This window comes from Citrus clementina, unplaced genomic scaffold (genome assembly GCF_000493195.1).
Source record: "Citrus clementina cultivar Clemenules unplaced genomic scaffold, Citrus_clementina_v1.0 scaffold_5, whole genome shotgun sequence".
Taxonomy (NCBI): domain Eukaryota; kingdom Viridiplantae; phylum Streptophyta; class Magnoliopsida; order Sapindales; family Rutaceae; genus Citrus; species Citrus x clementina.
Window position 1 is genome coordinate 10,324,282 of NW_006262201.1, and position 26,720 is coordinate 10,351,001.

At 36.4% G+C, this 26,720-nt stretch overlaps 3 protein-coding genes and 1 pseudogene across 5 annotated transcripts; all 4 read left to right on the top strand.

Moving 5' to 3' along the window:
• Window positions 1-5,928: 5,928 nt before the first annotated feature.
• LOC112098550 (disease resistance protein RGA2-like) lies at window positions 5,929-20,806 on the top strand. Of its 3 annotated transcripts, XM_024185144.1 has the most exons (10): window positions 5,929-9,217; window positions 9,597-9,728; window positions 9,939-10,050; window positions 10,175-10,261; window positions 10,342-10,464; window positions 10,576-11,041; window positions 11,212-11,324; window positions 11,453-11,505; window positions 11,590-11,683; window positions 11,780-12,121. In XM_024185144.1, exons 1-2 carry the CDS (start codon window positions 6,068-6,070, stop codon window positions 9,624-9,626), a joined length of 3,180 nt encoding a protein of 1,059 aa, XP_024040912.1. In that variant the 5' UTR covers window positions 5,929-6,067; the 3' UTR covers window positions 9,627-9,728; window positions 9,939-10,050; window positions 10,175-10,261; window positions 10,342-10,464; window positions 10,576-11,041; window positions 11,212-11,324; window positions 11,453-11,505; window positions 11,590-11,683; window positions 11,780-12,121. The 3 variants fall into 3 exon arrangements, with proteins under 3 accessions (XP_024040912.1, XP_024040913.1, XP_024040914.1); XM_024185145.1 differs by lacking the exons at window positions 11,212-11,324; window positions 11,453-11,505; window positions 11,780-12,121 and having other exon boundaries at window positions 11,590-11,604; XM_024185146.1 differs by lacking the exons at window positions 9,939-10,050; window positions 10,175-10,261; window positions 10,342-10,464; ... (3 more) ...; window positions 11,590-11,683; window positions 11,780-12,121 and adding an exon at window positions 20,784-20,806.
• LOC112097896 (putative disease resistance protein RGA3) lies at window positions 17,094-18,407 on the top strand. The gene has a single exon (XM_024183488.1). It carries the CDS (start codon window positions 17,094-17,096, stop codon window positions 18,405-18,407), a length of 1,314 nt encoding a protein of 437 aa, XP_024039256.1.
• LOC112097897 (putative disease resistance protein RGA4) lies at window positions 18,452-20,185 on the top strand. The gene has a single exon (XM_024183489.1). It carries the CDS (start codon window positions 18,452-18,454, stop codon window positions 20,183-20,185), a length of 1,734 nt encoding a protein of 577 aa, XP_024039257.1.
• Window positions 20,807-24,463: 3,657 nt separating the features above from the next.
• LOC112098555 lies at window positions 24,464-25,327 on the top strand (annotated as a pseudogene).
• The last annotated feature ends 1,393 nt before the right edge of the window (window positions 25,328-26,720 follow it).

A 26,720-nucleotide genomic window follows, 5' to 3' on the forward strand; every position in this document is an offset into this window, starting at 1 on the left:
AGCCCGATGAAACCTCTTGATGAATTCCCGAAGGGTTTCTTGCTCCCCCTGTTTCATGCTTTTCAGCTCCATCATGTCATCTTCCGGTGCCATTGCCCCACAAAACTGCTCCGCGAATTCCTGACACATCTGCTCGAAGGTTTTAATGCTGCCCCGAGGAAGTTTTCTGTACCATTCTCGTGCACGTCCCTCAAGGGATAGTGGGAACACCCTGCACCTTTGGGATTGGGATAATCCTTGTACCCCAGTTATGTCGTTGAAGCGCTCTATGTGCACCAGCGGATCTGTTCTTCCTGAGTATCTGAGGTCTGGGAGGCGGAAATCTCTCGGAATAACTGCCCTCATGATCTCTGCTGCGAGCGGTGATTCTCCGTCCAGCATTATCCTCCAACCAGGGGCTCTGTTCCTTCCTTGCATGTCGTCAATTATCTGTGCTAGTCTGCGCACTTCCTCCTCCAGCTGCACTGCACGACCAGGGTCACGTGCTGCAACTTGATCCCGTTCTTGCTCTACATCATGCAAGTGTTGCCTCAACTCTGTTTCCTCTGCATTCACCACCCCGTCGTCCTCGTCACCAGTCTGTCTTACCGGGGACTGCTCTCTTTCTCTATGAAATTCTCCCCGCAGAGGTACGTTACCTCTCTCACCACCAAATCTCCCGGTGGTTTGACTTCTCCCCGCACTATCGGGACCTGGTGCCACTCCACCGCCTCTCACCCTTCCCTCTTGGGTTACCCTTCGCTCGCTCCGCAGCTCATGCAGGATGGTTGTCAAGGTCTCCATCTGCTTTTCCATCCGTTCCATCCGGTCGAACATGACTTTTTCCCGTGCTTCACTGACTATCTCCCTCAGCGTCACGGAATCGTTAAGCCTCCTATCACCCCCTTGTGCACTACTTCCTCCTGTCTCCATCGCTTTTTACTTGCTTCGCCCCTCTTCTTGCTATCAACAGAAGCTTTTTGCTTTCTCCCCACAGACGGCGCCAAAATGTTGATGCAGGATTCCGGTTCTCCTCGTTCTACGACCAGGATCTCTGCTCGATCAACTTCATCACGACCAGGAGGTCTCCTCGTAAGGCTTCTTCTCCAGAGGTTCCTGCGCACACAGACAAGTCAGAGTACGCCGGTTGTTTTCCCGGCGCAAACCCTTCGACGCTCAAGTCAGATATCAAGATTCGGGGAACGTTTGCCACAGATCTTATGGCTTTTTCGTGGTTTTCTCTCTTTTTAATTTCTTTTCTAAAAAAATGCCAACCCTTTTACCTCGTTGGCTACCTTTTTATAGGCTTCCTCTGAATCCCAGTTTTCCGCTTTTTTCGAGACGGTATGGGACTCTGACTGCTGCGTTATGGGCAAACGTGGGATCTTGCGTGTTACGCCACGGTCCTGGGGAAAGCGTGGCTGTCGTGGTTCTGTGAGATCTTGCGTGTTACGCTACGGTTCTGGGGGAAGCGCGGCTGTCGTGGTTCTGTGAGATCTTGCGTGTTACGCCACGGTTCTGGGGGAAGCGCGGCTATTGTGCCTAGATTCTCGGGCTGGAGAGCATGTCTTGCCAACTGTCGTTGACCGGATCTCCTCGCCTCTCGACCTCTAGCCGGAATGGCCTTATGCCTCTTACAGGAAATTGGCCTCGCGGATGACGTGCTCGTGGACGAGCAGGATATTTCTGCTCCTGTTCCCCCGCGCGCCAGGCTCTTACGGAACACACCGGTTCGCAGAACTATGCCACCAGATATCTGCTCACCATGCCTGGTCTCGTCGACGTATTTCTCCCAAACACAAGGGCTCCTAAAGTTCGAAGAAAGAGAATAGTCCGGAAGAAGGTGATCGCATAAATTTCTTGGGAGTTAATCCTAGTCAATAGCCCAATTTTGCTGCCTGTCGAAGAGATACAACACGGAAGTCCTCATCAAACTCTTTTGAGACATCTAAGAACTAGTAGGGAGGTGGTGGTATTTCACCGTGTTTCCTGGCAAGTATAGTTCACTGATAGAGGGATTCTTTTCTTGATGTCTAAATACTATATGTGATACAACGTCGTATATTCCAATTTTTCTCCAGTTAAATTATAGTAAGTTAGAAAAGTTAATTTTGTTCTAGCGATGAATTGTTTTCTTAATAATAATAATGGCCTGTTGCTTTGGAATCTTATTCACTCTCTGTAACCCAATTAAATTGTGCAAATTCTACTGCAGATTTGTCAAACAGAGTGTCTCTGTGATTGTTTTGATACACCTTTTAATTACTAGATTGTACTCGAGTTCCTATTTATTACTACTGTGTTGTAGTTATAGTTATTGTGAAAAAGGAACTGAAACTATAATATAAATGTTGATCTTCTGTTGTATATATGATTTTTAAATAATAATTTTGACAAAATTAATAAATGTATCATTGATTTTTTTATACTCCCAACTTAATTTTTAAGTCACCATAATAAATATTTATTAAATACTTTGATACTGTAACTTTAAAACTATGCTCCGCGGCACTCTTATCTAATTTTAATTGTACTTTATAGCTCGATTATAGAAATCCTTACTCGATGTACTTTACCATACAAGATGTTAGTTTACTTAATCTTACTCGACTTTAATTGCATATTTTATAACGAAATTTTTGTCAAAAAATTGGTCCCGATTCCAGCAAAACAGTAACTTCCATTCAAAAGGGTTCCACGTTGAGTGCATGTAATCTGCACCAAGTTTGAGAAGAAATAACCAAAAAAAAAAAGAAACCCGCGTCCAAAGAGGCCGTCATTGAATTCAAAAATTATGATCCAAAATCCAAAAATAGAAGAAGAATTGGAAACATAGTCGGAGTTTTAAATTGATATGAGAAAAGAATTTATCATTTTTTTAACAAAATTTAAGCTAAGACGAAAAAATATGCCTAAAACACCCCTCACATTATCCCAAACTTTCGAAACTCCCCCATTCCTCTGACCATCATCTCTCCCAAATCAATCTTCCCCCAAAACCAGCCATGGCTTCAAATTCAATCAGCTTAACACTCCAATATTGCTTGTAAGCCACCCACAAGTCCTCAACTTCATATGGACTCAAGACCAAACCCTAGCTTCCTTCCCACACATCCTCATTCACTCCATCATTACTTACCTCTCCCTCACATCCATCCTTTACCACACATCAACATCAACATCACCATCACCATCATCATCACCTCTCATTGGACCCCACATCCTCAGACCCATCACAGCCATCCATAACATTTTTCATTTTGATGCTGTATGATCATTTTACGGGATTTGGTTTCCCTGGGTTTTGGGGTTGGTGCTTCAATACTGTGTTTAATGCTTCCCTTTTGGCCCTTTTTGTTAATTTTCATTACAAGAGCTATGCTAAGAAAAAGAAGCAGGGATGATCAAAACAACTAGTAGTTATCCTTGTTTTGTGTTTTCTTTTTTAATTTATCTCTATCATTGCCATTGACAGAGATGTTTCCAGTTGCCTAAACTTTGTTTTTTCAATTTTGGTACTACGTGTAATTTGTCACCACATTTGTTTAGTCTCTCCCTTTTAAATTCCCTCTCGCACACAAAAAATTCGGATTTGTATTTTGTAGACTAATATTTTTCATTTTGTTAATGAATTAACTATTATTATCTACATTAATGTGATGGAACACAAGCCACATCAACTAGAATTAGATTATGAATTTTTGCAGCCCCAGCAAAAAACATTTATGAAAGATGTTTAGGTAAGGATTATTTTGGTATTCTAAAGAGTAGAATAAAAATTAATGTTCAAAATATTAGAACATATATATTCCCAGCCTTAATAAAATTTTGCGACATGAAATGTACAAAGTTAGAAATATAGAATGCATATTAGTACATGTCAATAACAAGACCAATTAGATTATGGCATTACTTTATTTTATTTATTTATTTTTTTTATTCTTTTGAAACAAGATCAATTAATTAGATCATGCTAGAAGTTAAATTGTTTTTTTTCAAATGAAAAAGGAGCAGTCATACAAAGTTTGAATATAAAATTTATAATCTAAAATTAATGATGTGACAATTAACATGTTATTAACCTATCTAATAGAGTAGGAAGTCCCAAATACATCATATTCTGCTCCCGAAATCAATTCCACCTAGAATACTTCTTTCTATTGAAATTAATGATGATTTGTTTGTTTGCATCATGAAAGTCAAAAATAATTTTGTGAGTAATTTGATTCTTTACGGTACAAAAAATAAATTCGGAAAGTACTAATTTCTGTCATACTTTTCGGGCTAAAAAATAAATGTAAGTCTATCATATTTATTATTTAATGGTTTTATATCAATCATCTGTATGTATTTTTCTTGGGAGAAGCTCAATTAATTTCTCTCATACTTTTTGATCTGATCCAATTCTAGCCTAATCAACCTGAAACCCATTCAAGTTGATATGAACACAAATTTGCCCACTCCGGAGATTGTGACCCTACAAACTTTGAAAAATTTTGAGGTTTCGAAGTAAAACATTAAAAATTAGATATAAAAAGACTGATTTGACCCCTAAGCACTTGATGTATAAACTTTATACATATAATAGAAATTTAATTTATATTTTGTAAAATAAAATCAAGTAAACTCGATTTTTTTTTGTTAATTATTTTTTCATTATGACAAAATGAAAAATAGCCTTTTATTAAAATTTTTATAAATAATCGGGCCTAAGTCTTTGATTTTTATTTTGTTAATTATTTTTTAGTTTTACTTGCAACAGTAAGTTCAATTATGAATCAAAGTCGGCAAATCAAAATCGCTGCAGCCTGTAGCCACAAGCAAAATTCTCAAATTTCGAAATTCCTAACGACTACATAATAACTATAAATAGAATAACAGTCTAAAATTAATCCCCAACTAACATTTTAAGTGAAGTTGGGCCTTCCGAAGATTTACCCCATATGGAACAAAATATTAGTTTTGCTACTAAAATTGCGAACTACGTTTTTCTTTGTATTTTCCGCTCAAGGATGAAGAAATTTCACTCAACTGTTGTGCTGAATATCTTGCGAACATATGACAATTTAAGACCCGTTTGGGGCAGCTGCGCGGTGGTCCTTAATCTTTGGCTGAGACTTGTTTAAAATAAAAAATGACACTTTAAAGCAATAGGAGAGTTTTATATATCAAAATGGTAAACGGATGGAGAAAACTCAAAATAATTTTTTTAACTTTTTATCTATTTTGACATTCGAATTTTAAACTCGAGAAGTCAAGCAATGAATAAACCTTTTTGAGGGGCTAATTAAATTCTTAGTAATTTCACATAATTTTATTTCATCAGAACAGTTTTATCAAAAGCAATTTTATAAATCGTTGTTGAAAGATTTATTCCTTAATTATCTTTCACATATTTTTTTGGTAATATGAGGTAAGTCATAGACCATAGTATGATATTTATTAAATATCAAAATTAATATGATATTTATTAAATATCAAAATTAATTAGACATGTCTTTATAATAAGACATCATTTATTTTGAAATTGTTCCAGCACTAAGATTATTCTAGATCAAATTAATCTATTATATATAACTTCAGAAGATTTCTCGGTGGATTGCTTTAAGGTTTTACAGGAGCTGATGCTGAGTAGTCTGAATAATTATTATGAATCATAGAAACGGGGCAGATGCTGTTAAATTATTGAGGTGGTGGAGCAGATGCTCAGTAGTCTGAATAATAATGATGAATCGGAAAAATAGGGCAGATGCTGTACAATTATTGAGGTGGTGGAGCAGATGCTCAGTAGTTTGAATAATTATTATGAATCGGACAAACAGGGCAGATGCTGTACAATTATTGACGTGGTTGAACAGAAAGCTAGCCCCAGACGGTAACTCCTGTGGGGACTCCTTTAATTTTGCATCACAAAAGAACGTTCACACTGACATTGACTCACGGGTAAAAATTAAATATCTCATATGGTATAAGAAGAATGCAAACATGCTTGAATCAACATTCTCACAGAATACATAAAACCTACTTTCCTCTGAGCATTTTATCAAGAAAAGCAATTGCTGCATTTACCATTTGATCTAATATCAGAATGGTTGATGCGATCGTTTCCGCTCTCCTGGAGCAGCTGATCTCTGTTGCGGCTGATGAAGTGAAACAGCAGGTGAGGCTTGTGACTGGTGTCCGAGAAGAGGTGAAAAAGCTTACCAGCAATCTTCGAGCCATTCGAGCTGTGCTGGAAGATGCAGAGAAAAGGCAAATGCAGCGCAACAATGCTGTTACTTTTTGGCTGGATCAGCTCAAAGACGCATCTTACGACATGGAAGACGTGTTGGAGGAGTGGACCACTGCAAGGCTCACATTGCAGATTGAGGGCGTTGATGATGACACTGCTCTTGCTCTTGCTCCTCATAAGAAGAAGGTACGCTCCTTCTTTTGTGCTGCATCAAACTGCTTTGGTAGTTTCAAACAACTTAGTCTTCGTCATGACATTGCCGTCAAGATTAGGGAAATCAATGGAAAGCTAGATGATATTGCCTCCCAAAAAGATACGTTTAAATTTGTTGAGAATGTGAGCAACAATGTTAGGGAACCAGAGCTAGTGGGAACCACCTCCTTCATTGATGAGGGAAAGGTTTGTGGTAGAGTTGATGAGAAAAATGAGCTCTTAAGCAAATTGTTGTGTGAAAGTAGTGAACAACAAGAAGGCCTTCATGTCATCTCACTAGTTGGGTTAGGGGGTATAGGTAAAACCACTCTTGCACAACTGGCCTATAATAATGATGAGGTGAAAAGAAATTTTGAAAAAGTTATATGGGTGTGTGTATCAGACACTTTTGAGGAGATTAGGGTTGCGAAAGCAATCATTGGAGGTCTAGGTGAGTCAACTTCTAGTTTAAGTGAATTCCAATCTCTTATGAGCCATATCCATCGATCAATTGAAGGAAAAAAGTTTTTTCTTGTTTTAGATGATGTATGGGATGGGAATTACAATAAATGGGAACCATTCTTCCTTTGTCTAAAGAATGGTCACCATAGAAGTAAAATTTTAGTTACCACACGTAATGAGTCAGTTGCACGTATGATGAGATCAACAAATATTATCTCCATTAAGCAATTGGCTGAAGAGGAATGCTGGTCATTGTTCGAGCAGTTAGCATTTTTCAGTCGTTCTCTTGAGGATCGTGAAAAATTAGAACCAATGGGGCGAAAAATTGCACACAAGTGCAAAGGCTTGCCTCTTGCTGCAAAGGTAATAGGGAATCTTTTGTGCTCTAAAAGTACAGAAAAAGAGTGGCAAAGTATTTTAGAGAGTGAAATGTGGAAAGTAGAAGAGATTGGGCAAGGTCTTTTGGCTCCTTTGTTGTTGAGTTATAACGATTTACCCTCCAATTCTGTGGTAAAACGGTGTTTCTCATATTGTGCTGTCTTTCCAAAAGACTACAATATGGATAAAGAGGAATTGATTAATCTGTGGATGGCTCAAGGTTACCTTAATGCAGAAGAAGACGAAGAGATGGAGATGATTGGGGAAAAGTGTTTCAACATTTTAGCAGCACGCTCTTTCTTTCAAGAATTTCAGAAAAATGACGATGATGATATTCTGAGGTGTAAGATGCATGACATAGTACATGATTTTGCCCAATTTATAAGTAGAAAAGAATGTTTGTGGCTAGAAATAAATGGTACCAAAGAAACAGTCATAAACTCTTTTGGTGACAAAGTCCGTCACTTAAGGTTAAAGTTTCAAGGAGGAGCTTCATTTCCTATGTCCTTTTTTGAATTTGATAGATTGCGTACCCTCTTAATTTATGATGAAAGTCTTTCCAATACATCTTTATTTGATGATGAAAGTCCTTCCAATCCATCTCTTAATAGTAGCATCCTTCGGAAGTTATTTAGTAAATTGGCGTGTTTAAGGGCATTAGTTATAAGACAACTGTCCCCACCTTTTTGTCCTAATCACCCAAATTTGATTAGAGAAATTCCAGAAAATGTTGGAAAATTGATACATTTAAAATATCTTAATTTGTCTAGACTGTGTATAAAGAGACTGCCTGAGACTTTGTGTGAATTATATAATTTACAAAAGCTAGATATTAGGCGGTGCCGAAATCTTAGAGAATTGCCAGCGGGGATTGGGAAGTTAATGAACATGAGGAGTTTACTGAATGATAAAACTCGTTCTTTGAAGTACATGCCAGTAGGGATTTCCAAATTAACCAGTCTTCGAACATTAGGCAAGTTTGTGGTGGGTGGAGGTGTTGATGGTAGCAATACGTGTAGGCTTGAATCTCTGAAAAATCTTCAACTCCTTCGAGAATGTGGAATAGAAGGGCTGGGTAATGTATCCCATTTAGATGAGGCCGAGAGATTAGGACTTCACAATATGGAAAACCTCCTTCGTTTGCGTCTTGTGTTTGATGGAGTCGTAGATCTTGTGTTTGATGGAGTCGTAGATGGGGAAGATGAAGAAAGGAGGAGGAGGAATGAGAAAGACAAACAACTTCTTGAAGCTTTACAACCGCCTTTGAGTGTAGAGAAATTATGGATTGTATCCTACGGAGGCAACATTCTTCCCAAATGGTTGACTTTGCTAACCAATCTAAGGGATTTAAGCCTTTCCTCGTGCGTTAACTGTGAGCATTTGCCTCCTTTGGGAAAATTGCCTCTGGAAAAACTCACAATTAACAACTTGAAAAGTGTAAAAAGAGTGGGTAATGAGTTTTTGGGAATAGAAGAAAGCAGTGAGGACGACCCATCTTCATCTTCATCGTCATCATCAGTTATTGCCTTCCCCAAATTGAAATCTCTCAATATTGAGGAATTTGATGAAGTGGAAGAGTGGAATTACAGGATTACGAGGACGGAAAACATCTCCATCATGCCACGTCTTTCTTCCTTGACGATTTCTTCTTGCAACAAATTAAAGGCGCTGCCGGATTACATTCTTCAAACGACGGCACTGCAGGAACTGAGTATATATTTTTGTGATCTTCTAGAAGAACTGCCCATTCTAGAAGATCACAGGACAACAGCCATACCACGTCTTTCTTCCTTGGAAATTAGTTGTTGCCCCAAATTAAAGGTGCTGCCGGATTACCTTCTTCGGACGACGACGCTGCAGAAATTGACAATTTGGGGATGTCCCCTTTTGGAAAACCGTTATAGAGAGGGGAAAGGAGAAGACTGGCATAAGATATCTCACATTCCCCACATCAAGTGGTCGCTGTTGCCGCCGGTAATTTCTCCTCCTCCTCTGATTTACTTCGTTGTTGCTTGCAATGAAATTAATAAAAATAATTATATTTTGACTTAAAATTTTATATAAAATCAATCATGGTATAAATATGAAAAACTTCCTAGTTATCAAATCTGTTAAACTTGTTTTCTAAAGATTAAATAATAAAAAAATACAAGTGTAGTCTGTTGAAATTTCTATATTTATTTACTTTTAAAAAATATGTGCTCTTTTGTAAAAGTTCATACAATATCATAGAAATGTTATGTGTAACTTCCTGAGAGACAAAATCTCTGTGATACATTTGCAGTAATGTTGAAAACTAAATGTCATTAGCCCACCTTGTTTTATTTCATACGAGTTTAATTATGTTCACCAGGGATTCGAGGAAATGTCAGAACTACACTAGCAATTCGCAGGTCCACGCTAATTTGGTTCTAATGATGCACGCAGGAGAGCAAGACTATGAAAATGAAAAGTTTAGCCAAAGGATTGCTAAAATGTTCTGCTGGTAATTCACTTGCTTTATTTTATAGAATTCATTTCCATCTTCTTCTATTGATATCTTGTTGTGAATAACAAGAACAGAGAAGTAAAGATATATCAAAATTTACTATTGCGATGATGCTAAAGCAAGCTCAAGCTCAAGCATTGCATTTTTATTTTATTTAATTTATAGAATTTTCATTTCCACCTGCATTGCATTTTTATTTATTTTTAGGTTGACTTTGAATACTTCATGGTGAACATTGGGGTGACCAAGGATTAGGCTGGCAGTGGAACGACTACCACTGTGGTTATTGTGCGACTTTGAAGAAGAAAGTGATGGCTGGGTCTGCTCTGTTTCTATCTTTTTTCATTCTTTGATCGGTTTATCCTACATAAACATATGGAATTATGCTAATATTATCAATTTTTTCACCCAATTTTCATTGTTGGTTGTGATAAAAATTTCAGGCTCTCAAAAGCTACAAAGCAAAGCATTTGTGGGCTGATCATATGTTTCAATTGAGGAAGGAGTTTGGTGTTGGCAATATTGTCCAGGTAACCACAGCTGATAATTTCCACAAATTTGCATTGTCAGAACACACTTTAATGTTCATTGTGTTCCTATGTGTTATCAGGTTATTGTGGTATGTAAAGTATCATCTTTAAGGATTTGTAAGAGACTTCGCAGTAAACTTAGTTGGCACCAGCTCGTGCAATTCCTCATTCATTCAAGAGTACTTCAAAATTAGATTTTCAAGGTTTGTATGTTTAGTTGCGAGCAAAATGTTTAGTCACACATTCGTAATCTTTTCTGATTTTCAAGTTCTTTAGGGCCATAAACAGTTTTCCAACTCATTCTTAATTTTTAGGTTGATTTCGAGTACCCTGTTGAGGACATTCTTGAGACCAAGGATTAGGCTGGCGAACAAACTACTACCTCTGTTGTTATAGTGCAGGGTTTGATCATTGGACCTTGAATAAGAATGCCTTACACACACTCTGTAATTCAAGCATTCTCTAAGGAAAAGAGCAGTCGAAGGGATAGTGATGGCCGGATCTGCTCTATTTTAGTTGAAGATCTCTGTGATGTCGATGAACTTAAAGCAGTTGATACTTCTTGAAAATTGTTATTACGGATGAAATTGATTACAGGAGACGGGTATCCAAAGGCGGATTTTCATAAACTTCCTTCTTTAACAAATGTTCCAACGCTTGCTGTAGTAACAATTTCATAGCTTGTATCTCTCGGGTGCATCATGTTCACGGGTTGGAAAAAGCATTTGTGGTAAAGCTTCAAAGCTTGTAAAATGGCTGTGAAAAGGCACATTCAATTCGGTATGCTTTGGTGCGGTCTCCTAATGCTAATATTATATTTTGTATAGCAATCTTAATATGCAAAAAATCATTGTGTCCAAAGTTTTCTATTTATTATATGGTGACTGAAATTTTAATTATCATATCAATCTTAAAAATTTTTGTAACCCTATTTTACTTTGCTTGTACAGAATACCTGTTTTCGCTGATATGTCGAATTCCCAGAAATTCATTTCCATCGGTTTCCATTGGTTTTAGCACAAACAGAAACATAGAGCACTGGGAAAAAGTTTTACTTTTGGTGGTATTATGCCTTATTTTCTTCATTCATCATATTTGTTTCGAATTCATGCTCTCATTAAGAGAGTAAAGCCTTTTCCAGGCTGCTTTGTAGCCAAATTTTGATGCCATCGATGCGTGATTGTCATTTAGATTTTCGAAATAATTGTCAGATTGGAGACGAATCAGAAGATATTGTTCAAAGGGTATTTAATTAGCACCCTCTGAATTTAGTTGCCAATAATGCATTGAAATGGTTGGGGAAAGTTATTGTCTTAATTAAATTACAGGTGATAAGATGCTGCTTCAATTTTGCAAGCATCTTGTACTGCAAAGATTCTGCCCACATGAGATGCTGTGATTCTTGACATCAGGATAACACAGGTCAAATTTTAGTATCAATATATATCATCTTCTTTACTGTTCTGCCTCTAAATATTAAACTTTAAGCAAGTTGTTTTTGTTTGTGTAAGTTATCAGGTTAAGGATACTAAGCCGCTTATTAAGGCAAATGTCAGAATGAAGATTGTTCACCACACCTGGTATGCATGATGGCCAGTAAGATTAATTGTTCACAAGCCAATTTGATCAGTGTTAGATTTTTTGCCTCCTTTCGAGGGTCATCATCATCAAATTTGAGTAGAGAATCTTTGAAGGGAATTTTGTTGTAAGAGTTTCACAGTAGTGAATTCTGGGAGCTCGAACTCACTTGAGTGAGATATTAGGGAGTGTTGGGGATTTGGGTTATGAGTAATCATTATCCTTCCAATATGTGTAAGCACTCACTTGTTAGTAAAATCATCTTCGTATATTGACTATGTTTCTTTGAGTAATTCAGTTTCAGATTTTCAGGGCATGTATGTTTAATTAGTTTTGATTAAAATATTTAGTCACTCATTCTGAATCTTTTCTAATTTTCAAGTTCCTTAGGGCCACAACCAGTTTTCAGGGTCTGCAGAAACTATCTTGAGGGTTGAGGAATTGCGTTTGAGCACACACAGAAACAAGGCTAATGGAAAAGAACTTGACAGAAGAATTATGCTCTAAATCTAACAAAAGTATATTTCTACTTCTTGTGGTTATTTTACTTTTGTATTTTCTGTCATCATATTTGATTAATTCATTCGAATTCAGACTCTCATTATTTAAAACCATTTTCAGGTGGCTTGCACGCTAATTAAGTTAACGCAGAAGCAATACTCTAGACAAAGATGAGCAAATTGAAGATGATAAATGCATATATAGTGGCCAAGTCGCTCATTACATTTCATCTCTCATACGAACATGATTCTGAATTTGAATTTCCATCAATAATTGTCAGGCTGGTGCAGATGTTCTTAAAAGGGCATTAAGCTACCTTATGAGATTGGAAAGTTATCATTGCTTGAATGAAAGCACCATCTTCTGTTGTCAAGGCTTTCCCCCACACGATGAGATTCTGTGCTTGTTATCGGCCGCTTAGTTATTTATTAAATCAGGTTTTTGTTATCATGTTCAACATCTTATTCACCATTTTGGCTATATATAAAGATTAAAATTTCTAACAGTTGTTTCGGATTCTTGTGTACTCAGGTTAATATGGCAAATGTCAGAATGAAGATTGTTCAGTGCAACCGGTATAGCAAGGATGATAGTGGTGAGGAAGATTGTTGGCAAGCCAAATAGAGCCCTCCATTTTGAGAAATATCATCCTCAAATTTGAATTGTTGAGCATGTGAAGTGAAGCTAAAGCCTTAATAATGAGACCTTCCTGTGAAAGTTTCATTTGAGTGAATTGAACGTCCTTAGTGGGTGAGAAATTAAGCATATATCAGCGATTACTGAATGTTTTTCTTTAACATTAGTACACTCTTATTTCTTAGTAAAATTCTCTTCACGTCTCTGACTGTGACGTAGACCAAAAGCTGAACAATGTAAAATTATATTGTTATTTCCTTATGCTTGTTTTGCTATATATCATTTTTGTGCAATAAAGAATGTAATTTTGTAATTATTTAACTCTGCTTCTGCGAACATGCGGTATTACAAGTGGCATCTTGCAGATTTTTTTCCCCTTTTTTTCTTTCTGCATTAAAACTGCAACAAATGGAAGTGACTGGCTTGATTTTAGCTAATGTAAAAAAGTGCTTGGGGCAATGTCTTTTGTATCAGCAAGTCATCAAACATCATAGTTTAAATATAGAATCCTGAGTTGCCGTATATTGACAAAGCTAACCGTCTGTGGGCTGAAATGCTTCCACGGATCAGGAAGGAATTTGGGGTTGACACTAAATGTTATGCAGATAACTACAGTTGATAATTTTTACCCAAAATATGTCACAGTTGACAATTCACTTACAGTGTTTCCTTGTGTTATCAGGCTCTCATATGTGAATTGAAAGATTAAGAAAAAGCATTTGCACTAAATTTCAATTTTAAAGTTCCCAGATTAAGAAAGATTGTTTGTTATGCAATTGAAGATTATGAAAAAGCATACGCACAGGTAAGTTCTTCTTTAGCTCTGTTTTTCATTGTTTGTTATATCTATTTTTAATTCACATGTCCACAGTAATTTCATTTTAGTTTGAGCTGAGTGATAACTGTTCAAGGCTCACTTACTCATTGGGAGAAGCTGCATGACGCAGGCTGCAAGGATTTAGATTTTCATTCGAAGGCTCACTTACTCATAGTGTGCATGTTTCGTTACGATTAAAATGATTAGTCTCTTGTTCTTAAGTATACAATTTCCAATGGATTTGATAGAGCGGTCATCAACCATATTGATGTTATTGGAGTAGCACTGTTCTTAAGCACTGCTTTGAGGTCTCTCCCTCTCTATATACATTGATAGACTATTCTGGTCGTACCAAATTATCCTTGTTTTATTGTTTTGTTTGTTAAACTTTGACTGGGGGAATCTGTTTATTTGTCTGATATGATGTTAGTGTGGTTTCGATTGAAGTGTGTTGATCTATCACCAAGTATTATTTCAATTTTTCTTTACCTAATCAACTTGCATACTTTCCAAGTCTAGATCCTTAACAATAGTGAGACTCCGCTACAGAAGTACGATTTCTCTAGTTTTGTAGTTAAATACGTAAGAATAGTTTTAAATTAACAGAACTCTGAGATAGTTCTCTGAGGAAATACAAGTGGTGAATATGGTTCCAACTTTTAAGTGCCTTAAGATTCCCATTTGTTCAGCCCTGTGCGTAAACAATCAGTAATTTCTGTCCAAATTCTTCTTTAATGCCTATATGTGTTGGACTTTGTCTACTGTTCAACTTCTCAAATGGATTCCATGCAGGGTTTTGAATGTCCAATTAGGAGAAAGATCAAGGCTTGCTTGGCTAGGAGTGGAAGCGGATCCACTACTTCAGTCAGATGACCTTTTGAAGAAGGCTTACAACAGGCCGTCTCAGGATGTCAATGGCTCAACTCAAAAGTCCCCAAAGTGGTTGATATCGAAGAATGCCGTTGTCTCTGGGCTTGGGCTCCTTGGCATCAAACAAGGGAATGTCGACTCTGTTGAAGGGGAAGCAAGGGCTCCTAAAGTGCGAAGAAAGAGGATAGTCCGGAAGAAGGTGACCGCATAAATTTCTTGGGAGTTAATCCTAGTCAATAGCCCAATTTTGCTGCCTGTCGAAGAGGTACAACACGGAAGTCGTCATCAAACTCTTTTGAGACATCTAAGAACTAGTAGGGAGGTGGTGGTATTTCACCGTGTTTCCTGGCAAGTATAGTTCACTGATAGAGGGATTCTTTTCTTGATGTCTAAATACTATATGTGATACAACTTCGTATATTCCAATTTTTCTCCAGTTAAATTCTAGTAAGTTAGAAAAGTTAATTTTGTTCTAGCGATGAATTGTTTTCTTAATAACAATAATTGCCTGTTGCTTTGGAATCTTATTCACTCTCTGCAACCCAGTTAAATTGTGCAAATTCTACTGCAGATTTGTCAAACAGAGTGTCTCTGTGATTGTTTTGATACACTTTTGATGGCAAGTTCAAGTTTGAATCATCTTGTAATGCCAAAAAACCATAGCGCTTTTAATTACTAGATCGCACTCGACTTCCTATTTAGTACTACCGTGTTGCAGTTATAGTTATTGTGAAAAAGGAACTGAAACTATAATATAAATGTTGATCTAGTGTTGTATATATGATTTTTAATTAATAATTTTGATAAAATTAATAAATGTATCATTGATTTTTTTATACTCCCAACTTAATTTTTAAGTCACAATAATAAATATTTATTAAATACTTTGATACTGTAACTTTAAAATTATGCTCCGCGGCACTCTTATCTAATTTTAATTGTACTTTCTAGCTCGATTATAGAAATCCTTACTCGATGTACTTTACCATACAAGGTGTTACTTTACTTGATCTTACTCGACTTTAATTGCATATTTTATAACGAATTTTTTATCAAAAAATTGGTCCCGATTCCAGCAAAACAGTAACTTCCATGATGATTTTTAATATTATATTAGTGATTATTAAATTTAATACAATCAATAATGAAAGAAATTATTAAATGGTTAATTTTATTGACATATTATCAAATACGCAAGTAATGAAAAATTAATCTCAAGAGTTAGTTGAAGTAAAGTTCCAATTTAATAGATAAATATAAATTTTAAGTAAATCATAAATTAAAAAATTAATTAATATTAAGTATAAATAAATAATAATGACATAAATTAAAGTCTCATAAATGGATAACTTTTTTTCTTTAATCTTATCTCAACTAAAGTAATGTGTAAATTAGGATTCTTAATCCCATAATTTTAGGAATAAATTTAAATTTAGTTCCTAAATCCAATTCAATTAAGCTTACCAAACATGAGATAAATTTTTAATCACAAAATTAGTCCAATTCCATACTTACTCCCAGTATCCGAACATGGCCTGATAACATAATTTAGGTAATATACTACTATGACTCACAATTTAAATAAATTTAAGAATTTATATAGGGGATGGAAAATTCACAATAATCATAACATATGCTATCTTTTCTCCCTTTTCTTAATTAAATAAAAAAAAATTAATGACAGAATAACTACTGTTTAAAAGGGTCGGCTGCATGATTTTTCCAACTATTGTTTTATTTTTCTCTTTTCCACTACAAATTAATTTGAGAATGTTACATTTTCCAATTCTCTTTTTGTCGTGACATAATAGACTAAAACGGAATCACATACTTTTTCAAATGTCCAAATGGCTTTGGCCTACCTGATAATAAAAGGAATGGATCCATACGTTAGTATGGATAAATTGAAAAATATAATAAATAAATTGTCAGGAGATGATTTTATCAAAAATTTCACTCGCACGGTCCCGACCAAAATCGACTGTATTATATGTGAACTCGCAAGATTCATAGATAGATTGCACTGAGCTTTTTGTTGCAGTTTACAAATATTTTGTTACTAATTATCTCAAGAGCAGCATGTAACTAAATACAAATGTAAGGAATTTTACAAGTGCTGATGCTGTGTACTCTGAAGAATTAACAATGAATTATTATGAATAAGAGAAACAGAGGGCAGATGCTGTGCAATTATTGAGGTGGTGGATCAGAAAGCTAGCCCCAGATGGTGACTCCTTTAATTTGCAGCACGAAAGAACGTTCACATTGACATTGACTCAAGGGTAAAAATTAAATATTTCATATGGTATAAGAAGAATGCAAACATGCTTGAATGAACATTCTCACAGAATACATAAAACCTACTTTCCTCTGAGCATTTTAGCAGCAAGAAAAGCAATTGCTGCATTTACCATTTGATCTAATATCAGAATGGCTCATGCGATCGTTTCCTCTCTCTTGGACCAGCTGAAATCCATTGCTCAAGATCAGGTGAAAGAAAAGTGGAGGCTTGTGACGGGTGTCGAACAAGAAGTGGGAAAGCTTACTACCAATCTTCAAGCCATTCAAGCTGTACTGGAAGATGCAGAGCAGAGGCAAATGAAGCAGGACAAAGCTGTTACTCTTTGGCTGGATCAGCTCAGAGACGCATCCTACGACATTGAAGATGTGTTGGAAGAGTGGATCACTGAAACAAGGAAATTGCAGCTTGATGAGGGCGGCGATGATGACGATGCTCTTGCTCTTGCTCCTCCTAAGAAGAAGGTATGTTCCTTCTTTCGTGCTGCCTCAAACTACTTAGGTGGTTTCAAACAACTCATTCTTCGTGATGATGTTGCTGTCAAGATTAGCGAAATCAGTGAAAAGCTAGATGGTGTTGCCACTCGAAAAGATATGTTTAAATTTGTTGAGAATGTGAGTAACAATGTTAAGAAACCAGAGCGAGTGCGAACCACCTCCTTGATTGATGAGGGAGAGGTTTTTGGTAGAGATGACGAGAAAAATGAGCTGTTAGGTAAGTTGTTGGGTGAGAGTGGCGAACAACATCCTCATATCATCTCACTGGTTGGGTTAGGGGGTATAGGTAAAACCACTCTTGCACAACTAGCCTATAATAATGATGAGGTTAAAAGAAATTTTGAAAAAGTTATATGGGTGTGTGTATCAGACACTTTTGATGAGATGAGGGTTGCTAAAGCAATCATTGAAGGTCTAGGCGAGTCAACTTCTGGTTTAAGCGAATTCCAATCTCTTATGAGCCATATCCATAGATCAATTGAAGGAAAAAATTTTTTTATTGTCTTAGATGATGTATGGGATGGGAATTATAATATATGGGATCAATTCTTCTTTTGTCTAAAGAATGGTCTTCCCGGAAGTAAAATTGTGGTTACCACACGTAATGAGTCAGTTGCACGTATGATGCGAACAATAGAGTTAGATATTATCTCCATTGAACAACTAGCTGAAGAGGAATGCTGGTTGTTGTTCAAGCGGTTGGCATTTTTCGGTCGCTCTTTCAAGGATTGTGAAAAATTAGAACTAATCGGGCGAAAAATTGCACGCAAGTGCAAAGGCCTGCCTCTTGCCGCAAAAGTAATAGGGAATCTCTTGCGCTCTAAACGTACAGTAAAAGAGTGGCAAAGAATTTTAGAGAGTGAAATGTGGAAGGTAGAAGATATTACGAAAGGTCTTTTGGCTCCTTTGTTGTTGAGTATAATGATTTGTCCGCTAGTTCTATGGTAAAACAGTGTTTCTCATATTGTGCTGTCTTTCCAAAAGACTACAAGATGGATAAAGAGGAATTGATTGATCTCTGGATGGCTCAAGGTTACCTTAATGCAGAAGAAGACGAAGAAATAGAGATGATTGGAGAAGAGTATTTCAACATCTTAGCAACACGCTCTTTCTTTCAAGAGTTTGAAATATATGGTGCCGATGGTGAATATGTGAAGTGTAAGATGCATGACATAGTACATGATTTTGCTCAATTTGTGAGTAGCAAAGAATGTTTGTGGCTAGAAATTAGCGGTACCAAAGAATCAGTCATAAACTCTTTTGGTGACAAAGTCCGTCACTTAGGGTTAAAGCTTAAAAGAGGCGCTTCATTTCCTATGTCCATTCATGGACTTAATAGATTGCGTACCCTCCTAATTAGTGATGAATTTTATAATCTGTCCCTTAGTAGTAGCAACCTTGCAGAGTTATTTAGTAAATTGGCATGTTTAAGGGCATTAGTTATAAAGCAATTTTACCCAAATAGGATTAGAGAAATTCCAGAAAATGTCGGAAAATTGATACATTTAAAATTCCTTAATTTGTCTAGACTAGCTATAGAGAGACTACCTGAGACTTTGTGTGAATTATATAATTTACAAAAGCTAGATATTAGGCGGTACGAATATCTTAGAGAATTGCCTGCGGGGATTGGGAAGTTAAAGAACATTAGGAGTTTACTAAATGCTAGAACTCCGTTAAAGCATATGCCAATAGGGATTGCCAGGTTAACCAGTCTTCGAACATTGGACAGGTTTGTTGTGGGAGGAGATGTTGATGGTAGCAGTACATCTAGGCTTGAATCTCTGAAAAATCTTCAACTCCTTCGAGATTATGTAATAGATGAGCTGAGTAGTGTGTCACATTTAGATGAGGCTGAGAGATTAGAACTCCACAATATGGAAAACCTCCTTCGTTTGTGTCTTGTGTTTGATGGGGGAGATGAAGATTGGGAAGATGAAGAAGAAGAAGACGCAGAAGTTGTAGAGGGGTTAGATGAAGAAGGGAGGAGGAAGAATGAGAAACTTCTTGAAGCCTTACAACCGCCTTTGAATGTAGAGGAATTACGGATTGTATCCTACGGAGGCAACATTTTTCCCAAATGGTTGACTTCGCTAACCAATCTAAGGGAACTAAAACTTCTCTTGTGTTTTAACTGTGAGCGTTTGCCTCCTTTGGGAAAATTACCTCTGGAAAAACTCCAACTAAAGAACTTGAAAAGTGTAAAAAGAGTGGGTAATGAGTTTTTGGGAATAGAAGAAAGCAGTGAGGATGGCCCATCTTCATCTTCATCGTCACCATCAGTTTTTGCCTTCCCCAAATTGAAATCACTCGAAATTCACGGAATGGAAGAATTGGAAGAGTGGAATTACAGGATTACGATGAAGGAAAACATCTCCATCATGCCCCGTCTTTCTTTCTTGGAAGTTAGTTCTTGCAACAAATTAAAGGCGCTGCCGGATTACCTTCTTCAAACGACGGCACTGCAGGAACTGAGTATTTGTTCTTGTGATCTTCTAGAAGAACTGCCCATTCTAGAAGATCGCAGGACAACAGACATACCACGTCTTACTTCTTTGTGGATTTCTGATTGCCCCAATTTAAAGGTGCTGCCGGATTACCTTCTTCAAACACTGCAGCTATTGATAATTTTGGGCTGTGACCTTCTAGAAGAACATTATAGAGAGGGGAAAGGAGAAGACTTGCAGAAGATATCTCACATTCCCCACATCAAGTGGTCACCGTAAGATATCACTCGCCGGTAATTTCTCCTCCTCCTCTGATTTACTTCGTTGTTGCTTGCAATGAAATTAATAAAAATAATTATATTTTAAATTAAAATTCTATATATTGCCAATGTCTGACAAGAATATATAATATTTTTCTAATATTTTGATTTGCATATTGAATTTTGTTTACTTTAACCATTAATTTAATGGGTCACTTTATGATGCTGTTATAAAAATTATAGAATCAATCATGGTATATATATTTTAATTTAAGTTATTTAAAATTTAAACTTCCTAGTTATCAAATTTAAACTTCCTTAACATCATGCAAAAATAATCATCATGTCTTTTAGCCGAAGGATTGCTAAAATGTTCTGCTGGTAATTCACTTGCTTTATTTTATAGAATTTCATTTCCATCTTCTTCTATTGATATCTTGTTGTGAATAAACAAGAACAGAGAAGTAAATAATTGAACCACAGAGAAGTAAAGATATATGAAAGTTCGCTATTGTGATGGTGTTAAAGCAAGCTCAAGCTCAAGCATTGCATTTTTATTTTATTTTATTTTTAGAATTTTCATTTCCACCTGCACTGCATTTTCATTTCATTTTTAGGTTGACTTTGAAGACTCTATGGAGAACATTAGGGTAACCAAGGATTATCACTATGGTTATTGTGCAACGTTTGGTTGCTGGACTTTGAAGAAGGAAGCGATGGCCGGGTCCGCTCTGTTTCAATTGAGGATGGACAGCTGCCTGAAAGACATGATGATTATTTTTGCATGATGTTAAGGTGCTAAGATCATCATTTATATCTTGTTTCATTCTTGGAATCATTTATCCTATATAAACATATTGAATTGTGCTAATATTATCATATGCTTCAATGGAGGCAGGAATTTGGTGTTGACACTACTATGCAGGTAGCCACACTTCATAGTTGGCACAAATTTGCGTTGTCAGAATATCCTTTAATATTCATTGTGTTTCTTTGCGTTATCAGGTTATCATCTCCAAGGGTTTGAAAGAGTCTTTGCAGTAAAGGCAGTTGTCACCAGCTCGTGCAATTGCACAGTCATTCAGAGTACTTCAATATTGGGTTTTCAAGTTTTGTATGTTTAGTCGATTAAAATGTTTAGTCACTCATTCTTAATCCTTTTTTCTGATTTTCAAGTTCTTTAGGGCCATAAACAGTTTTTCAAACTCATTATTATTTTTTAGGTTGATTTCCTACTCGTGGAGAACATTGGCAAGTCCAAGGATTAGGCTGGCGATGGAACTACTACCTCTGTTGTTATTGTGCAAGGTTTGATCGCTGGACCTTGAACAAGAATGCCTTACACACATTCTGTAATTGAAGCGTTCTCTAAAGCAAAAGAGCAGTAGAAGGAATAGTGATGGCCGGATCTGCTCTTTCTTAATTGAAGATGTCTGTGATGTTGAGGAGCTTAAAGCAGTTAATGCTCTTTGAAAATTGTTATTACAGATGAATTGATTCCTGAAGACGAGTATCTAATGATTGTTAAGGCGTATTTTCATGAACTTCCTTTCTTAACAAATGTTTCAATGCTGGCTGTAGTAACAATTTCATATCTTGCATCTCCCGGGTGCATCATGTTCACGGGTTTGAAAAAGCATTTGTGGTAATGCTTCAAAGCTTGTACAATGTCTCCCAATGCTAATATCATATTTTGTATGGCAATTAAAATTTAGCTATACAATCTTAATATGCAATAAATCATTGTATACAAAGTTTTCTATTGATTATATGGTGACTGAAATTAGATTGGAGAAGAATAAAAAGATACTGTTAAAAGGTTATTTAATTAGCGCCCTCTGAATTTCTTGGAGTTAATGTAGTCAATTGCCCAATTTTGCTGCCTGTGGAAGATACACAGTATGGAGTCCTCATCAAACTCTGAGACACCTAATAAATAGTAGGAGGGGTTGGTATTCGCCTGGTGTTAATTTCCTGGCAAGTATAGTTCACAGATAAAGGGGTTCTTTTCTTGATGTCTAAATACCGTATGTGATACAACATCGTGTATTCCAATTTTTCTCCAGTTAAATTTTAATAAGTTAGGAAAGTTAATTTTGTTTTAGCAATGAATTGTTTTCTTAATAATAATTGCCATGTTCCTCTGAAGTCTTATTAATGCCAAACCAACAACTACTAGGTTCATCTCTCGTTCACTTCCTCAGGGATTCTCGAGGGCATTCTTTGGCAGGTAGTCTTTCTTGTTGAGCTCCTGGAATTACTTTTAATTTATCATCTGTTGGGTTTTGCTTTTTGATTGCTTTGTGATTTGTGTTTTTATCGCTTTGTCGCTCATTAATCTTGGCTGTTTTGAATCTGTGTTGGATTTAGACGTTTGGAGTTGAAAACAGTTAAAGCTTAGACTAGTAGAAGAGATTTATACATTCATTTATCTTGGACAAAGTTTTTGGGGGAAAAGAAAAATTATAAGTATACACTTTCCAATGGTTCGGTGATGTTTGATTGGTTTAAAGATGTTGGATCTCTCATCAGATTTCTTATGTATCGACTGCTGTTGCCACAGGATGCTCGCAGATCCTGCTTTTTTGTATAAACTTCTACCAGAGCAGGCTGCCACAATTGGTTGCACTGTTTTGTGGGAGTTGGAGAATCACAAGGAGAGGTGTTTTTTCTCTCATAACAAAGGAACTCTCCCCTTCCTTTTTATTCTCATTTTATATATTAAGCTAATAAATGTTTGTTTCTGTTGTGATGGGATAAAGCAAGAATGGGATCTTTGCCCTAATAAATGTGCTCACAGTAACAGCATGTAATGCTTTTGTTGTTTGGTCGCTTGCTCCTTGTCATTCTTATGGAAACACCTTCCGGTTTGACTTGCAAATTACATTACAAAAGCTCCCAAACAATATATTTGAACGGCGGTACCCATTTCGAGAATTTGACTTGCAAAAGAGAATCCACTCCCTTTTTTACAAGGCTGCAGAGTTGTGTATGGTGGGATTAAGTGCAGGAGAAGTGCAAGGTTCTTTGTCAAACTATCTTGCTGGTAAAAAGGACAGGTAAACATGGTTGCAAAACTTCCTTTTCATTCCTCGTTCACTTATTCGTTATAAATAAAGAAAACTTAGAAGATTGTTCTGTTTACTGTCTAAGCCAGTTTAACATTTATTAAATTACCCTTGTAAAAGAGAATCCACTCCCTTTAATGTCTGACAGGTTATCTGTGACAAACATGAGATATCAGCTATTGTGTGGATTTGATAGAGCGGTCATCAACCATTTTGATGTTATTGGAGTAGTACTGTTCTTAAGCACTGCTTTGAGGTCTCTCCCTCTATCTCTTTTACGCATTTGTTTATTGATCTACATCTCTATATACATTGATAGACTAATCTGGTCGTACCAAATTACCCTTGTTTTAATGTTTTGTTTGTTAAACTTTGACTGGGGAATCTGTTTATTTGTCTGATATGATGTTAGTGTGGTTTCTATTGAAGTGTGTAGATCTATCACCGAGTATTATTTCAATTTTTCTTTGCTTAATCAACTTGCATCCTTTCCAAGTCCAGATCCTTAACAATAGCGAGACTTCGCTACGGAAGTACAATTTCTCTAGTTTTACAGTTAAATACGTAAGGATGGTTTTAAATTAACTGAACTCTGAGGTAGTTTTCTAAGGAAATACAAGCGGTGAATATGGTTCCAAGTTTTAAGTGCCTTAATTAACCCATTTGTTCAGCCCTGTGCGTAAACAATCAGTAATCGCTGTCCAAATTCTTCTTTACTGCCTATATGTGTTGGACTTTGTCTATTGTTCAACTTCTCAAATGGATTCCATGCAGGGTTCTTAATGTCCAATTAGGAGAAAGATCAAGGCTTGCTTGGCAAGGAGTGGAAGTGGATCCGCTACTTCAGTCAGATGACCTTTTCAAGAAGGCTTACAACAGGCCATCTCAGGATGTCAATGGCTCAACTCAAAAGTCCCCAAGGTGGTTGATATCAAAGAATGCCATTGTCTCTGGGCTTCGGCTCCTTGGCATCAAACAAGGGAATGTCGACTCTGTTGAAATGGAAGCAAGGGCTCCTAAAGTGCGAAGAAAGAGGATAGCCCGGAAGAAGGTGACCGCATAAATTTCTTGGGAGTTAATCCTAGTCAATAGCCCAATTTTGCTGCCTGTCGAAGAGATACAACACGGAAATCCTCATCAAACTCTTTGAGACATCTAAGAACTTGTAGGGAGGTGGTGGTATTCACCTTGTTTCCTGGCAAGAAATTTATGGAACTTATCTTCTAAAAACCAGCCATGGCTTCAAATTCAATCACCTCAACACTCCAATATTGGCTTGTAAACCACCCACAAATCCTCAACTTCACATGGACACAAAACCAAACCCCAGCTTCCTCCCCACACTTCCTCATTCTCTCCATCCTCACTTACCTCTCCCTCACATTCATCCTCTACCACACATCAACATCAACATCACCACCATCATCACCTTTCATTGGACCCCACATCCTCAAGCCCATCACAGCCGTCCATAACCTCACCCTCCTCCTCCTCTCCCTCATCATGGCCGTTAGTTGCACTCTCTCCATCATCGTCCATTTGCCCCACCTCCATTACACCCTCTGTTTCCCCCCCACCATTTCTCCGTCTGGCCCCCTCTTCTTCTACGCTTACCTCTTCTACCTCTCCAAAATACTCGAATTCGTAGACACCCTTTTGATCATTTTGTCAAACTCCGTCCAACGGCTCACGTTCCTCCACGTCTAACACCATGCAACCGTCGTCGTAATGTGCTACCTTTGGTTACAGACGAAGCAGTCTTTGTTTCCTATTTCACTTGTGACCAATGCAAGTGTGCATGTGATCATGTACGGGTACTATCTATTGTGTGTGATGGGGTTGAGGCCAAAGTGGAAGAGATTGGTCACTGATTGTCAGATTGTTCAGTTTGTGTTTAGTTTTGTTGTTTCGGTTTTGATGCTGTATTATCATTTTACGGGATTTGGTTGCTCTGGGATTTTGGGTTGGTGCTTCAATGCTGTGTTTAATGCTTCTCTTTTGACACTTTTTGTTAATTTTCATTCCAAGAGCTACGCTAAAAAAAAGCAGGGATGATCAGAACAAATAGTTTTTGTGATTGTTTTGTGCGTGCGTGTGTGTGTGTGATTTTTTTTTTCAAGTTTGATTTTGTTTAATTATGAAGGGTTGTGATCTGTTCATTGCAATTGACAGAGATGTTTTCAGTTGCCTAGACTTCGTATTTTCAGTTTTAGTAATAAATGTCGTTTTTCACCACATTTGTTTAGTCTCTCGCTTTTAAATCCCCTCTCACACACAAAAAAAATTGGATTTGTATCTTGTAAACAAATATTTTTCATTTTGTTAATGTATTAATTATTGTTATCTACATTTATGTGATAGGGCACATGCCACATCGACTAAAATTAAGTTATGAAATTTTGCAGCCCCTGAGCACTCAATGTTTGTAGGCACAAGTTCAAGTCCCACCATTTGTTAGGATTTAAATAAAGAACATTATAACCATGCGTCCAAGAACTTAAAGATAGCTTAAGTGCATGGATTCGAGTCCTAGTTATTGTTGGAATTCGATTTCCTTTCTAATTAAATTGGGTAAGGGTAAAATTATCTCTCAATTAATAAGGACAGAGTAGATATTTCTCTCGATTTTCCTCCCAATTAAATTAGTTAGAAGTAAAATTATCTCTCAATTAATAACAGTAGAATAAATATCTCTCTAGTATTATGCAAGGGTAGAAATTTGGGCTGTACCATGTTAGAATTATCAAGGATAGTTTTGGTAGAATTCTAATTGTAATATATGAGTGTATAAAAAAAATGAACATCAATGAAAGATTTTAGGCAAGAACTATCTTGGAATAGAATTTTGATTGTAATATATCAGTATATAAAAAAATTTTATGAAAAATGTTTAACAAGGACTATTTTGATATTTTAATGAATAGTAAAAATTAATGTTAAAATTTGATAGACGAGTGTATAGTAAGATGTGCAAAGTATTAGAACATATATAAATAATCCTAGCTCTAATAAAATTTTGCTACAAAATTAGTTTATCCCTTAAAGAAACATATCAAAAAAATATACAAAAACACAATGCATGAGTACATGTCAATCACAAATGAAAGCAATTAAGATAAAGGATATGATTTATTTTATTTTATTTTAGTTATTTTTTTAATTATTTTTTGTTTCTTTTGAAACAAGACCAATTAGATCATGCAAGAAGTAATTTTTTTTTTAAATAAAAAAGGAGAAATGATGAAACCCACGTCCAAAGATGCCGTTGTCGCGGAGGCCTAGATCTCACTACACCCCATCCCCTTCTACCATATTTTATAATTGAAGAGGCCATTATTGAATTGAAAAATTATGATTCAAAAACCCAAAAATAGAAAAAGAAAAGCAATTGTTGGAAACACACTCGGAGTTTTAAATTGACATGAGAAAAGAATATATTCATCAACCTCATACGTTAAAGATGCGACGAGTTTGAGATTATGAGCC